Source organism: Sinohyriopsis cumingii, chromosome 6 (assembly GCF_028554795.1).
Source record: "Sinohyriopsis cumingii isolate HCF-2022 chromosome 6, ASM2855479v2, whole genome shotgun sequence".
Lineage (NCBI taxonomy): Eukaryota > Metazoa > Mollusca > Bivalvia > Unionida > Unionidae > Sinohyriopsis > Sinohyriopsis cumingii.
This window is the reverse complement of record NC_142966.1, coordinates 6,843,567-6,856,571: the sequence shown is the minus strand read 5'-3', so window position 1 is coordinate 6,856,571 and position 13,005 is coordinate 6,843,567. Positions and strand designations below refer to the sequence as shown.

The 13,005-nt window shown below is 35.9% G+C and overlaps 1 protein-coding gene across 3 annotated transcripts in view; it reads right to left on the bottom strand.

Moving 5' to 3' along the window:
* LOC149796321 (transmembrane protein 131-like) overlaps positions 1-13,005 on the bottom strand; it is a 197,579-nt gene that overhangs the window by 85,613 nt on the left and 98,961 nt on the right. For all 3 annotated transcript variants that reach the window (XR_016421660.1, XM_089960972.1, XM_089960973.1), the window contains exons 20-24: positions 12,725-12,800; positions 10,876-10,993; positions 5,884-6,019; positions 5,014-5,123; positions 723-801 (exon numbers count right to left, since the gene is read on the bottom strand). Coding sequence is in view for 2 of the 3 variants with exons in the window: in XM_089960972.1 (XP_089817098.1) it covers positions 723-801; positions 5,014-5,123; positions 5,884-6,019; positions 10,876-10,993; positions 12,725-12,800 (519 nt within the window). In the remaining variant the exon portion in view is untranslated. The remainder of the gene's footprint in view (positions 1-722; positions 802-5,013; positions 5,124-5,883; positions 6,020-10,875; positions 10,994-12,724; positions 12,801-13,005) is intronic.

Here is a 13,005-nt window from a genome sequence, read left to right as displayed (position 1 = left end):
GATGAAGTTTCACCATGATCCATCATATAATGCCATAATAAACTGTGTTGTAAAGAGTCAGTCATTTACTGCAATCAGGTGCAAAATCAAAAAGGCAACATATCTGTACATTTTCAGATGATGACTGTAACAAGTTTTGCAGCAATCCACTCAATACTATTGGATAACAAGATCCACTCAATACTACTGGATAACAAGATCCGCTCAATACTATTGGATAAGCTGCATTCACAAAAATGCATTGTATCCATCTTCTTATTCCCAATCAAAGGGATAATAACACTAAAATCACAAGATTAAAGCAATTTATCGATATGTGCATCTTCAGACGATGACCAAAATATGAAGCATGTCTGCAACCATCCATGAACTTCCAATCAGACTAGCTAAATTTAAAAATTTCTTAGATTCACAGCATTTGGCTGCAAAGTGATTTGTCAAATGCAACTCCTGGTGACGACCATAATATTTACCAAGATTCATGGCAATCCATACAAACTGACAGGACTAGTTCAAACTGTGTGACAGACAGAAAAGCAGATGGATGGAAAACTGCTCATAATACTAAAAGATTTAATAATATTCATAATTTTGTGCAAATCACATATAGTGCTTTATTCTGTGCAGACCTAACACAATAAATTCATGCTGATTGCCTGAGCAGAATGTAAAAATTCTGCATCACAAGACCAAAACAATTTTTTTAAAATTCTATTACTCACATTATATTGTTCCAGATCAGGTAAAATAAAAACATCTGGATCATCCGTTTCTACAAACTCTGAGAAGTCAGACGAAAGCCTGAAGAAAACAAAAATTAGGCTAGTGTAATTTCTGCTATATAAAAAGAGATACAAAGTAAATAAGATTAAAATATGTAACTAGATTTATATTTACGAAAACCTGTGCCTACTGTAGCCAGAACACATCATGCCAAAATATCCAACATAAAATATGATCACCTGCAACAGAATTTTTTTTATAATCTGCATATTTTATGCAGAAAAGATGACTGCAAAAAGAAATTTTAAATGCATTCAAACTATAACACCAATTTTATTTTAAGCATTTTGTAAACCATGGTCAGTATATGGCATAAGTACAGTTCATGTTTTATAATGGATTGTCTGATCAGTATAAAACAATGCAATCTGTAAAAGGTCTGTATATTAAGTGCATGTTTAAAATAAAAAAATGTTCTTGATCATTGAGAGAACACATACTCTAACAAGGTCATTTAATAAAATACATCCTAAATTAGACCTGATCAATAAACCCATTGGGAAATTAGTCCTGGTCAATAAACCCACTGGCAATATAGTCCTGGTCAATAAACCCACTGGCAAATTAGTCCTGGTCTATAAACCCACTGGCAATATAGTCCTGGTCAATAAACCCACTGGCAATATAGTCCTGGTCAATAAACCCACTGGCAAATAAGACCTGGTCAATAAGCCCACTGGCAAATAAGACCTGGTCAATAAGCCCACTGGCAATATAGTCCTGGTCAATAAACCCACTGGCAAATAAGACCTGGTCAATAAGCCCACTGGCAAATAAGACCTGGTCAATAAGCCCACTGGCAATATAGTCCTGGTCAATAAACCCACTGGCAAATAAGACCTGGTCAATAAGCCCACTGACAAATAAGACCTGGTCAATAAGCCCACTGGCAATATAGTCCTGGTCAATAAACCCACTGGCAAATTAGTCTTGGTCTATAAACCCACTGGCAAATTAGTCCTGGTCTATAAACCCACTGGCAATATAGTCCTGGTCAATAAGCCCACTGGCAAATAAGACCTGGTCAATAAGCCAACTGGCAAAAAAGACCTGGTCAATAAGCCCACTGGCAATATAGTCCTGGTCAATAAGCTCACTGGCAATATAGTCCTGGTCAATAAACCCACTGGCAAATTAGTCCTGGTCTATAAACCCACTGGCAAATTAGTCCTGTTCTATAAACCCACTGGCAAATTAGTCCTGGTCTATAAACCCACTGGCAAATTAGTCCTGGTCTATAAACCCACTGGCAAATTAGTCCTGGTCTATAAACCCACTGGCAAATTAGTCCTGGTCTATAAACCCAATGGCAATATAGTCCTGGTCAATAAACCCACTGGCAAATTAGTCCTGTTCTATAAACCCACTGGCAAATTAGTCCTGTTCTATAAACCCACTGGCAAATTAGTCCTGGTCTATAAACCCACTGGCAATATAGTCCTGGTCTATAAACCCACTGGCAAATTAGTCCTGGTCTATAAAACCACTGGCAATATAGTCCTGGTCAATAAAACCATTGGCAAATTAGTCCTGGTCAATAAACCAACTGGCAAATTAGTCCTGGTCAATAAACCCACTGGCAAATTAGTCCTGGTCAATAAACCCACTGGCCGAGTCATACCAGAGACTCACAAAAATGGTACTAACAGCTGCCTCGCTTGGCGTTCAGCATTAAGAGGTTAGTGTTAGGACTGGTCGGCCTGGTGTCAGGATAATGTGACTGGGTGGGACATTATGCTACATGTCTGCAGCATGATGCCCCAGTGCTAGACATCACTATAAACTGGCACACTGCAGACACCGTAGTGATATCACTGAAATTTTTTAAAGCTACGTTAAAATCAAAATCACATCACATCACATCAATTAGATCATACATAGATACAAGTATACAGATATGCCAGTCTAATTAGGTCATGATCATGTGTATACAGATCTGCCAGTCTAATTAGGTCATGATCACATGTATACAGATGTACTAGTTTAATTATGTCATGATCATATGTATACAGATATACCAGTCTAATTAGGTCATGATTATATGTATACAGATGTACCAGTCTAATTAGGTCATGATCATGTGTATACAGATGTACCAGTCTAATTAGGTCATGATCATGTGTATACAGATGTACCAGTTTAATTAGGTCATGATCACATGTAAAAAGATGTACCAGTCTAATTAGGTCATGATCACATGTATACAGATGTACCAGTCTACTTAGGTCATGATCATGTGTATACAGATGTACCAGTCTAATTAGGTCATGATCACATGTAAACAGATGTACCAGTCTAATTAGGTCATGATCACATGTATACAGATGTACCAGCCTAATTAGGTCATGATCATATGTATACAGATGTACCAGTCTAATTAGGTCATGGTCATACGTATACAGATTTGCCAGTATAATTAGGTCATGATCACATGTGTACAGATCTGCCAGTGTAATTAGGTCATGATCTTATGTATACAGATGTACCAGTTTAATTAGGTCATGATCATATGTAAACAGATGTACCAGTCTAATTAGGTCATGATGACATGTATACAAATGTACCAGTCTAATTAGGTCATGATCACATGTGTACAGATCTGCCAGTCTAATTAGGTCATGATCTTATGTATACAGATGTACCAGTCTAATGAGGTCATGATCATATGTATACAGATGTACCAGTCTAATTAGGTCATGATCATATGTAAACAGATGTACCAGTCTACTTAGGTCATGATGACATGTATACAAATGTACCAGTCTAATTAGGTCATGATCACATGTGTACAGATCTGCCACTCTAATTAGGTCATGATCATATGTATACAGATGTACCAGTCTAATTAGGTCATGTTCATATGTAAACAGATGTACCAGTCTAATTAGATCATGACCACATGTATACAGATGTACCAGTCTAATTAAGTCATGATCATATGTATACAGATGTACCAGTCTAATTAGGTCATGGTCATATGTATACAGATGTACCAGTCTAATTATGTCATGATGACACATATACAAATGTACCAGTCTAATTAGGTCATATACATATGTATACGGGCATATCAATCAAGTCATGCCTTTCCCAGAATAGACATGTATGTCCAGTGTATAAGCTTTCCCAGAACAGAAAGTACAGATGTATGTATGTCCGGTTTAAAAATAAGCTTTCCCAGAACAGACCTGTAGACAAGTACAGATCTATGTATGTCCAGTGTACTAATAAGCTTTCCCAGAACAGACCTGTACACAAGTACAGATCTATGTATGTCCAGTGTACTAATAAACTTTCCCAGAACAGACCTGTACACAAGTACAGATGTATGCATGGATAGGTCTCATATCCAACTAAGTATGGTCTCATTTACAACAGAGTTTTCCCAGAACAGACATGTAAGAATAGATGTATGTATGGACAGGTCCTGTGTTCAAATAAGCTTCCTCAAAAAAGACATGTAAGAATAGATGTATGTATGGACAGGTCCTGTGTTCAAATAAGCTTCCTCAAAAAAGACGTGTAAGAATAGATGTATGTATGGACAGGTCCTGTGTTCAAATAAGCTTCCTCAAAAAAGACATGTAAGAATAGATGTATGTATGGACAGGTCCTGTGTTCAAATAAGCTTCCTCAAAAAAGACGCACAGACCTGCCAACTAAATGAAAACTGAGTCAGGGTTAGATATTCACAGGATGGTTTTAAGGTGGAGAATAACACTGCAATTATTGTCTTTCCAACTGGACTGAAAGAATGGAAATTTCTTAGTGTATTCCTTTCTGTAGTGAACTTTACTTTTCTTAGGCAAATGTTCATTGCCCAAATTACATTTTTATTCAAAATGTTATCCAATATAATGCACTGAACACTGAGTAAACCAAACATGTTTTAAAAAATCAACTTCACAATGGTGGCAATGAAACTGGAAATGAAAAATATCAAAATACAGGATTTGAGATAAAAACAGAATTTGCCTGAAAATGTGAAAAAATTACTCAATGAACATGTAATGTGCAAAAACACATTTTTTAGCATAATTTCTTTTTGGCCATGCAAATCTTGGACGGTACAGGATAAATTGGGAAAGTTGGCAGGCCTGGACAAGTACATAAGTACAGATGTATGAATGGACAGATTCTGGAGCAAATCAATAAACTCTCACTGCATTTAAATGGGTGCATAAAAATTATATTTAGCTGAAAACCAACTTCAATAAATGTGACTCCTACCTCCTTCCTAGCATATCAATCACTGTTTGTGGATTAGGATAAAATGGTAATGGGAGTATTTGAATCAGTACAGGCACATCTCCTGGATTTTCAACAATAAAATCTGTCACCTGGTGGGAAGAAGAAGAAAAAAGATTTTAGATGACAGGCACAATTTTAATGAATGGATTAATTTTATGTATTGTTTCTTCTCCATTGCACTTGATATGGATCATTTGATAAACACAATCCAAATACAGTACTGTCTTTTTATAATGTTATTCTTGAACCACAAACTTATTATATGTGACAAGTTAGGGAACCTTATAATGAGAGATGTTCCAACAGTCCTGTGACATAATAGTGCATTACAACACAAACATAGAGTACTCCAGCGCATGAAAGTTCATTACAATTGGATCTCATAAACCAAGTTTGAAAATAAAGAGACATAAATTAAGAAGTAATAACAACAAAATTTGAGGAGTTGAATGGAATTTGTGACCAAACCCACATTATAAGAGAAATGGTATAAAGTGTGGGGGGTGGGTGATAAATAATAAGGCACTGCTATGTAAAATTATCTCCCTTTTCCAATTCCCTCTGCTTTATGACCTATGCATATTAATAAAGCCATTTAATGTCTTGAACTTCAATACTGCCATCTCTAATGCATTATGTATCACAAGAGAATTAGTAATGCAAGGGAAACTACTCTTGTTTAGTTTTATGTTTCACATGTCTGAATCCGAATCTAGATCATTAGGTTCAAATCATGCATTTAAATGATGAATGACTTTTTTTTCTCAAACTATAATATACAATCTTGGGTTTAAATAAAAAGTGACATGCCTAGCTCACCTCCATCCATGTTATATTTGGATTACTTACCGATATATTTCCTATCTGTGTCAAAGGAAATTTAATACGGCATTTTCTGACTAAGGATGGCCAATGAAGATGTGCCTGGGCCGAAAATAAAAAACCCTGCACTTGATCTGTGTCCAGCTCTAGTGTCACATTAGCTCTGAAATCAAACAATTGTTTTTCATACAATGTTATAATTTGATGGATACTGCCTCTTAGGAAACTCGAAGGAAACTCAAATACAGAAAATTCAATGTAACGTATTAAACTTTAATTTGTACCTTTGAATTTAAACTGTTATCAATAATTTACTGAATAAATAAACAAATTATCAATCATACAAGACATTTTATAAATCCAAATGTAAGACATCAATCCAGACTTTATAAGTTATGTCCCTTTACGGTAAGTCAGATCAATTGGGGTAATAAAAGGCCACAACAGGCCTCAGCTTGCTAATATCTGCCCTGCAAATGTCGCTGACCAAAACATCTGAGTCAGTAGAATGATTTCTACAGGAATTTTTCCACATGCTGATTATGTACATGATTTAGACAACCATTTCAAATTTTCTCTATACTCTGAATCTTCCTCTATATTTAATGGTACATTAGCATCAATTGTCAATTACTAATCAAATTTGCTTAAGTTGGTTTTTTTAAAAATAAGATTTTACATTTTTAATAATAGCAACCATATCCGATGGTGATTCAGCATAATTTACAGAGACCTAAAAGCTGTTTCAGCAAAAACAGTTTCAGTCAAATTTATTAAATTAAGCTGAACATTTCTAAAAAATAACTAGTTTGAAGGTTGCCATAAAATGTCAGAAACCCTAACCAAACCTTTTTCTGTTTTTAGTAATGGCTGCCATAAATAATGCCAGATCAGCAAAAATTGTATTAATCTGAAAGCCCTTCATGCATGGATGCTTTGTCAAATTTGGTAGAATTCAGCCAAATGAATTTTGCAAAAAATTTAAAGTTTTAACTTTTAGTAATGAAAACAAAAGGCAGGTCTGCATCATATGGGCACATTTTATGCCCGATTAGCATCATTTATCAAATTTACAAACCCTTTATGCCAGAAAGCTTTTTTGTTTAATTTGGTAAAATTCTTGTAAGCAGTTTCATTGAAGGAATCATTGAAAAATGGTTCTATTTCCAGTAATGGCAATCAATATATGATGGTAGAATGGCATCATCTGTATCAATTTTAAAACCTTTCAAGCCAGGATGCTTCATGATAAGTACAGTCAAAAATGGTTAAATGATTTCTGAGTGGTATAAAATAAACAACTATTGATTGATGGCCAATGCATGACATAAGCAGAATTATACCATATGCTCACTTGGCTTTATGGCCAGTTCAGCTAAAAATGCTAAATGCTGACACAAATGCATCAGACAGAAATGTGCAAGGATTCAATTTTACCTCACAGCAGATACAAACTTTTACACAGCAAACCTGCTTCATTTCAGAGTGTAATTGTAAAAAGTGCTGACTGTTTTATCCCAAATAACTTCATTCTCAAAAGAGCTTGAAAGGTGATGTCCTAATCTCCCACCATCATGCAGTCTTTTGTGGTTGTCAAAACTTCTCTATGCACTTCAAGTGGTGCTTGAGGGTGCAGACAGGATTTTGCATGGCTGTTTTTTTTTTCTTTACTTATCTACAGACAAGAGGGAGTGTATGACGAATCTGATACCTCAGTGACAATAACTGGTTTCTAGCTACAATGTCTGGATGCATCGTGCGGATCACCAAACCATCTGATCTGAACCAAAGATAGTTTGGGTCGACTGAAAAGTCATGTAACTCATTCTCCCTGTGTGCTGAGTGCTCAAGCTATAGGTAAACAGATTTGTATGATAACAGCTTCAGCAAGGCCTGAGCTAATGGCTTGAAATTATCTCATCTGCACCATGATTTACTCCAGGACTGATTAGATTTTGGAAACAGGTTGAAGGATTTTGTTCTATTCAAATTAAAAAGATCATGACAGGAAATCATTTCTGCCCTTGAGGAGAATAGTATTTACCACATTTTAGTAGGTCATCCAGATACAACACCATTGCTAAAGAGGAAGTCAACTGTAACAGGGTGATGACACAATCCCTAATTTGGTAAAGACCCAGGGGATGATATTAAAACTGTTCAGTAGGACTCAAAATTGGTAAACTTTATTGCAGTAAGCAAACCGAAGAAACTTTTGTGACACCTGGTTAATAGGAACACGAAAGGAGGTATCTGTAAGATTGAGACTGATGGCATACTTGTCCCTTTGGATGCGGAGTTGTAGAGATCTCACCTTCTCTTTCTTGAACCTCAGTGGAAGAATGAATTTGATGAGGCGACTTAGCCTGATTGGCCTCAACCTGAAACTGTTCTTTTTGGCAAGGGACGGCTGTGAATAGAACCCTGAAGAATATTGTCCTTCTGATGGCACATTCATTAGAATGAAAGCCAAAGAAAGAGGAGGGGGTTTGGATAGACAATCTGAAGCCCTTCTAAAATGACTTGGGACAGCCATTCATTCTGCAACTGTATGTTGTTCTGAAGTTGGCAGCACAAAAAATAAACCACCATGCAGAAATAAACTGATCCACCAACATGACTGGAACTGCAGGAGTCTGTTATCCACCCCACCCCCATCCCGGCAGACTGTCTGCATATGAGGAATTTAAGTCAGTGGTGGGAGACAGGAGGCTTGGGGTGAGAGAACTGGCTTCTTACCTCCTCTGTAAGACTGGCATAAAGTTGAGATAAGAAAGACACTTAGAATGTAAAAGATTCCTCTTGCTAACTTCGCCTATCACCCCTCAAATAGGCAGCTGCTTATTTACAAAACTGAATACAGGGTGAAGCAGCAAGTTGAAGAGAAACTTCTCGAGCTGTCTGCCTCCAAAGTTCTTCAATATTGCCTCCAAACAGCAATTGCAAGCCAAATGGAGTCATTCTAAACGAAAGCCTGAAGCAGTTTTAGTGACACTTAGTGCAAGCATGCATCCCAATGTATCAAGTCAAAATTGGCAGAAGCAGTCAAAGTATTTGCCACTGAATGTTGAGCTGTTCTGTTAAAAACCCAAGCAATTCAAGCCATTGACTCCCAGGAGTGTTGCTGGCCAATTTTCTGCCAGTTGGAAAATTGCCAATGAGGACAAATCCAACATCGAAGACATGGCAACAATGTTCCAAATCCATGTCAATGTTCTGAAAAACAAATTGTTATCACTTTACAAGTTGGACAGGCATGGTTGTTGTTGTTGTTGTTGTAGGGTTTAAAGCCATTTTTCAGCACACGATAGGCTATACATGGCGGCCAGTATTAATGGTGGAGGAAGAAACCAGAAAATCCCCGGAAAGAACCACCGACCCTCGAGAAGCTACTGGCAAGCTTTCTCACATATCCACATTGGCCGAATCCGAGACTCGAACCCACGCAGACAGAGGTGAGATGACAGTGATCCGTAACGGAGAGCGCTTTAGACCACTCGGCCACTCGGGGCCCCAACAGGCATGGTAACCACCTCTAAATTTTCATCTAACACCAAGAGTTCAGTATGGCAAGTAGTGGAATGTGTTTGTACAAGCAATATGAAAATGTTGTTGGATCTTTGTCTCAGAAAAGAGAGACTTAGCATTCCATGGGTTACAGACACGTCCAGACAGGATATAATTATTCTCAGTGATTTCTGCCGACATAATTAGTTACTTAAATCATCATAATTTTTTTGTGTGAGTGTTGTCTCTAAGTTTTTCAAAAGTAACATTCCAACCATCCATTCTGTGACACTAAGATCACCGTAATTATACCAGCATATAGCTGAAGCATGTTAGGACAGATAGATCTCTCATTAAAATCTTCATACTTGCAGAAAGATGAAGTCACAGACCTGGCAAGACAGATGGATCTATCACTATGATCATTGTAATTCTAACTGCATCAGCTGAAGCATGGAAGGATGGGCCAATCTATCATTATGATCTCTGTATTTATATAGAAATGAAGTTGAAGGCCTGATGAGAGGGACGTATCTCTCAGTAACATCCCCTGACTGAAAGTGCTGGAATGGCTGGATAGCTGGTAGAATGATTGTGGATGTCTGTGGACAACGATGTAGTAGTATTAGCTCAGACAAATTTATGGGCTACATAAACATGGAAGTAAACTCACCCACTATATCAAAATTACTTGTATGAACTGAAAATTTGCATCACTCTCTTTCTTTGCCTTTTTGACTTGAGAAACTGTAGTCCATACAATCTTCGACTATTTGTCAACATATTGCATGGTACTGAAAAAAGTATATTCTGCACATGTAAACATGACTCATGCATGTCTTCTTGTTGCATTTATTACACTTCATTCAAAGGTTTCACTGAAATAAAAGATAAGAACACAACAAAAGTACAAGTTAACGATGCAGCATGTTAATAAGTTGCTAAAACAACAGAAGTTGCTAACTGGGTGAGTGAGCAAAAGGCACTGTGCATAGAACTATGAATAACATGCATCAACGATAGCATTTTGTACCACAGGATTAAAATTCACCAGATCCATAAAAAGTGCAAAATATTTGCCAAATTAAAACATAATATGTACCACCAGTTTAGGAATAAATATTTTTTTTTTTTAAATACAAAATTCAATATCGATGATTCAAATTTAACACAAATTTGGCTTGGATTGACAGGAGGTATCTGGTATGAGTTTGTTGTATGGAAGTGAAACAAAAACTGGAGACACCTATGGTGGCAAGAGTAGGTAATGGACAAGAGTTACTGCCCTTTGTGTACATGATACAGACAAAAGAATTTTCTTCTCTTAGTAGATCTGTTTTTGGAGGTAGCAGGCTTATATCCCTAGTGTTAATGTGATTGAGGAATGTATTCAAAGGAGAAATAATTATTGCACTTTTATAAGTGAACACAAGGCATGTCTTCAAGTCTTTTTATTCTCACAAAATGCAGTAGAATTGTGACAAAAGACAGAACCTCAATATAAAAACTTACATATTTTGCTCTGATTTCTCCACGTTTTCCCACTTTTGCTGAAAATGAGTATACAGGTACTGGTCTGTATCAGCTACATCTTTGTCTAACCCCAACCCCAGTAACCACTGGTGGCCAGCTGTAATGGACAACAACACAGATCTGTGCAACATATTCAATTATGAAACTTCAATTGGTCATTATATAAAAGGTATGTAAGCAAAAATGTACCATCACTATCTGTCTAAGAAACTGCTGAGCAAGTATTTAAAACATTTATACTGGATGAAGATCACAGATTCCTGTTATCAAATGCACAAGGAATAATGTATGTTGGCAAGTGAATGTTTCATTCAGGAGGTCATGAGTTTGAACCTTGGCCCAATCATAATAAAAAAGACTTCTAAAACTGGTATAGTAAGCTGCCTCACTCGGCACTTAGCATTAAGAGGTTAGTGCTGAGACTGGTCAGTTTGGTGTCAGGATAATGTAATTGGGTGAGACATGATGCCCCATCACTATAAACTGCCATATTGCAGACATCATATCAATATGACTAAAACTGTTAAAGTTACACATGAGCACACACACACACACACACACACACACCCACACACACACATCTTTAAGCAAACAGTACAGTCCTTAATCTACATGACTGCAGGTCTTGTTTTCTGCCATATCAGATTATGATAGATGCAGAATTTGGTAAACTACACCCCGTCTCCCATGATAATATAATAAATAAACACCAAGCTTTCATGAATCATGGCACGATGCAGTTTTATGCTTACACCCAGAGAAAGAATGAAGTAATAAGAAATTTGTTTTATTAATAAAGCAAATTCATATTTCTGATTGGCAATTACAAAATTTTATTGACAATTACTAGACTAATACTCAAAAATTACATAGTGATCACTCAGTAATTAATATACTATTAAAATTATTTTACTTTAAGAAAACAAATTTTATATTCTTGATTGTCTATTACCAAATAATGATAAGGACACATACATTACTAAGTATTTAGTATATAACTAACTTTTTAATTGTAAATCAAGATTACTACCCTCATGAACCTTGAATTTTGAATATTTGCTGTATTTGTCTAAAAATGGCTGAATTCTGACAGAAAATTTCTTATAATTAAACAGATCTCTGAATTCTTTCTTGCCTCTTCATTACCATATTCTAAATTTTTGTTTAAATTCAGAATTAAATAAACATGTAAGATGGAATGCCAAATTTCTGAAATTTGCCATCAAATCATGAGCTGACTTTAATTTCTCTGAATCAATATGTATGTGTTAACATACTGTACAATTTTGAATCTTATACTAATTTTGACTGAACTTTAAAAAAAAATCATATGCATGTAATTCAGACAAGAATTCCAAAAAGTGTCTGGGAACTGGTATGCTAAAATCTTAATTGCATTTAATCGAATTAGATTAGTGCAAAACAAAAGAAGTCTTGTGGTGCCCATCATTTCTGCATCAACATCAATTTCCATAGCCAAAATCCTGTACAATTTATTTTCAAATTCAGATGATAAAAAAAAAAAACTTTCAAGGCTCTAGTCCAAGACAAGTGTTTTCTCCATTTTAAAACAATTCAGCCAAAAGCAATTTTTATGATTTAAAAACTTCATATTGCTCACATGGAGTATAGATTGGAAGCCTCACATATGAGTAAATAGAACAAACTGAGAAGTGAATTAAACTCTCACATGGAGTATAGATTGGAAGCCTCACATACGAGTAAATAGAACAAACTGAGAAGTGAATTAAACTCTCAACTGAAGTATAGATTGGAAGCCTCACATACAATGAGTGAAAGATGACTGACAGATAAATTAAACTCTTACCTGGAGTATAGGTTGGCAACCCCACATAACACTCTTCTCTACACTCTCGCTTGGCATCAAAAAATATTTTACCAATCTGTAATGAAAATAGCAACAGTAAATAACAAAAAAAGGTAAAAATTATGCAAGTAGTCACATCAGTGAATATTTACTGAGAAGGTTACTACACATAAGGTTACTTTAAAGACAAGTGGCCTTTATATACAGGTAAGAGACATGACCCTAGATAAGAAATGATAATTAAAAAAAATAAACAAGTCAACAGATCAACATGTAGTAAG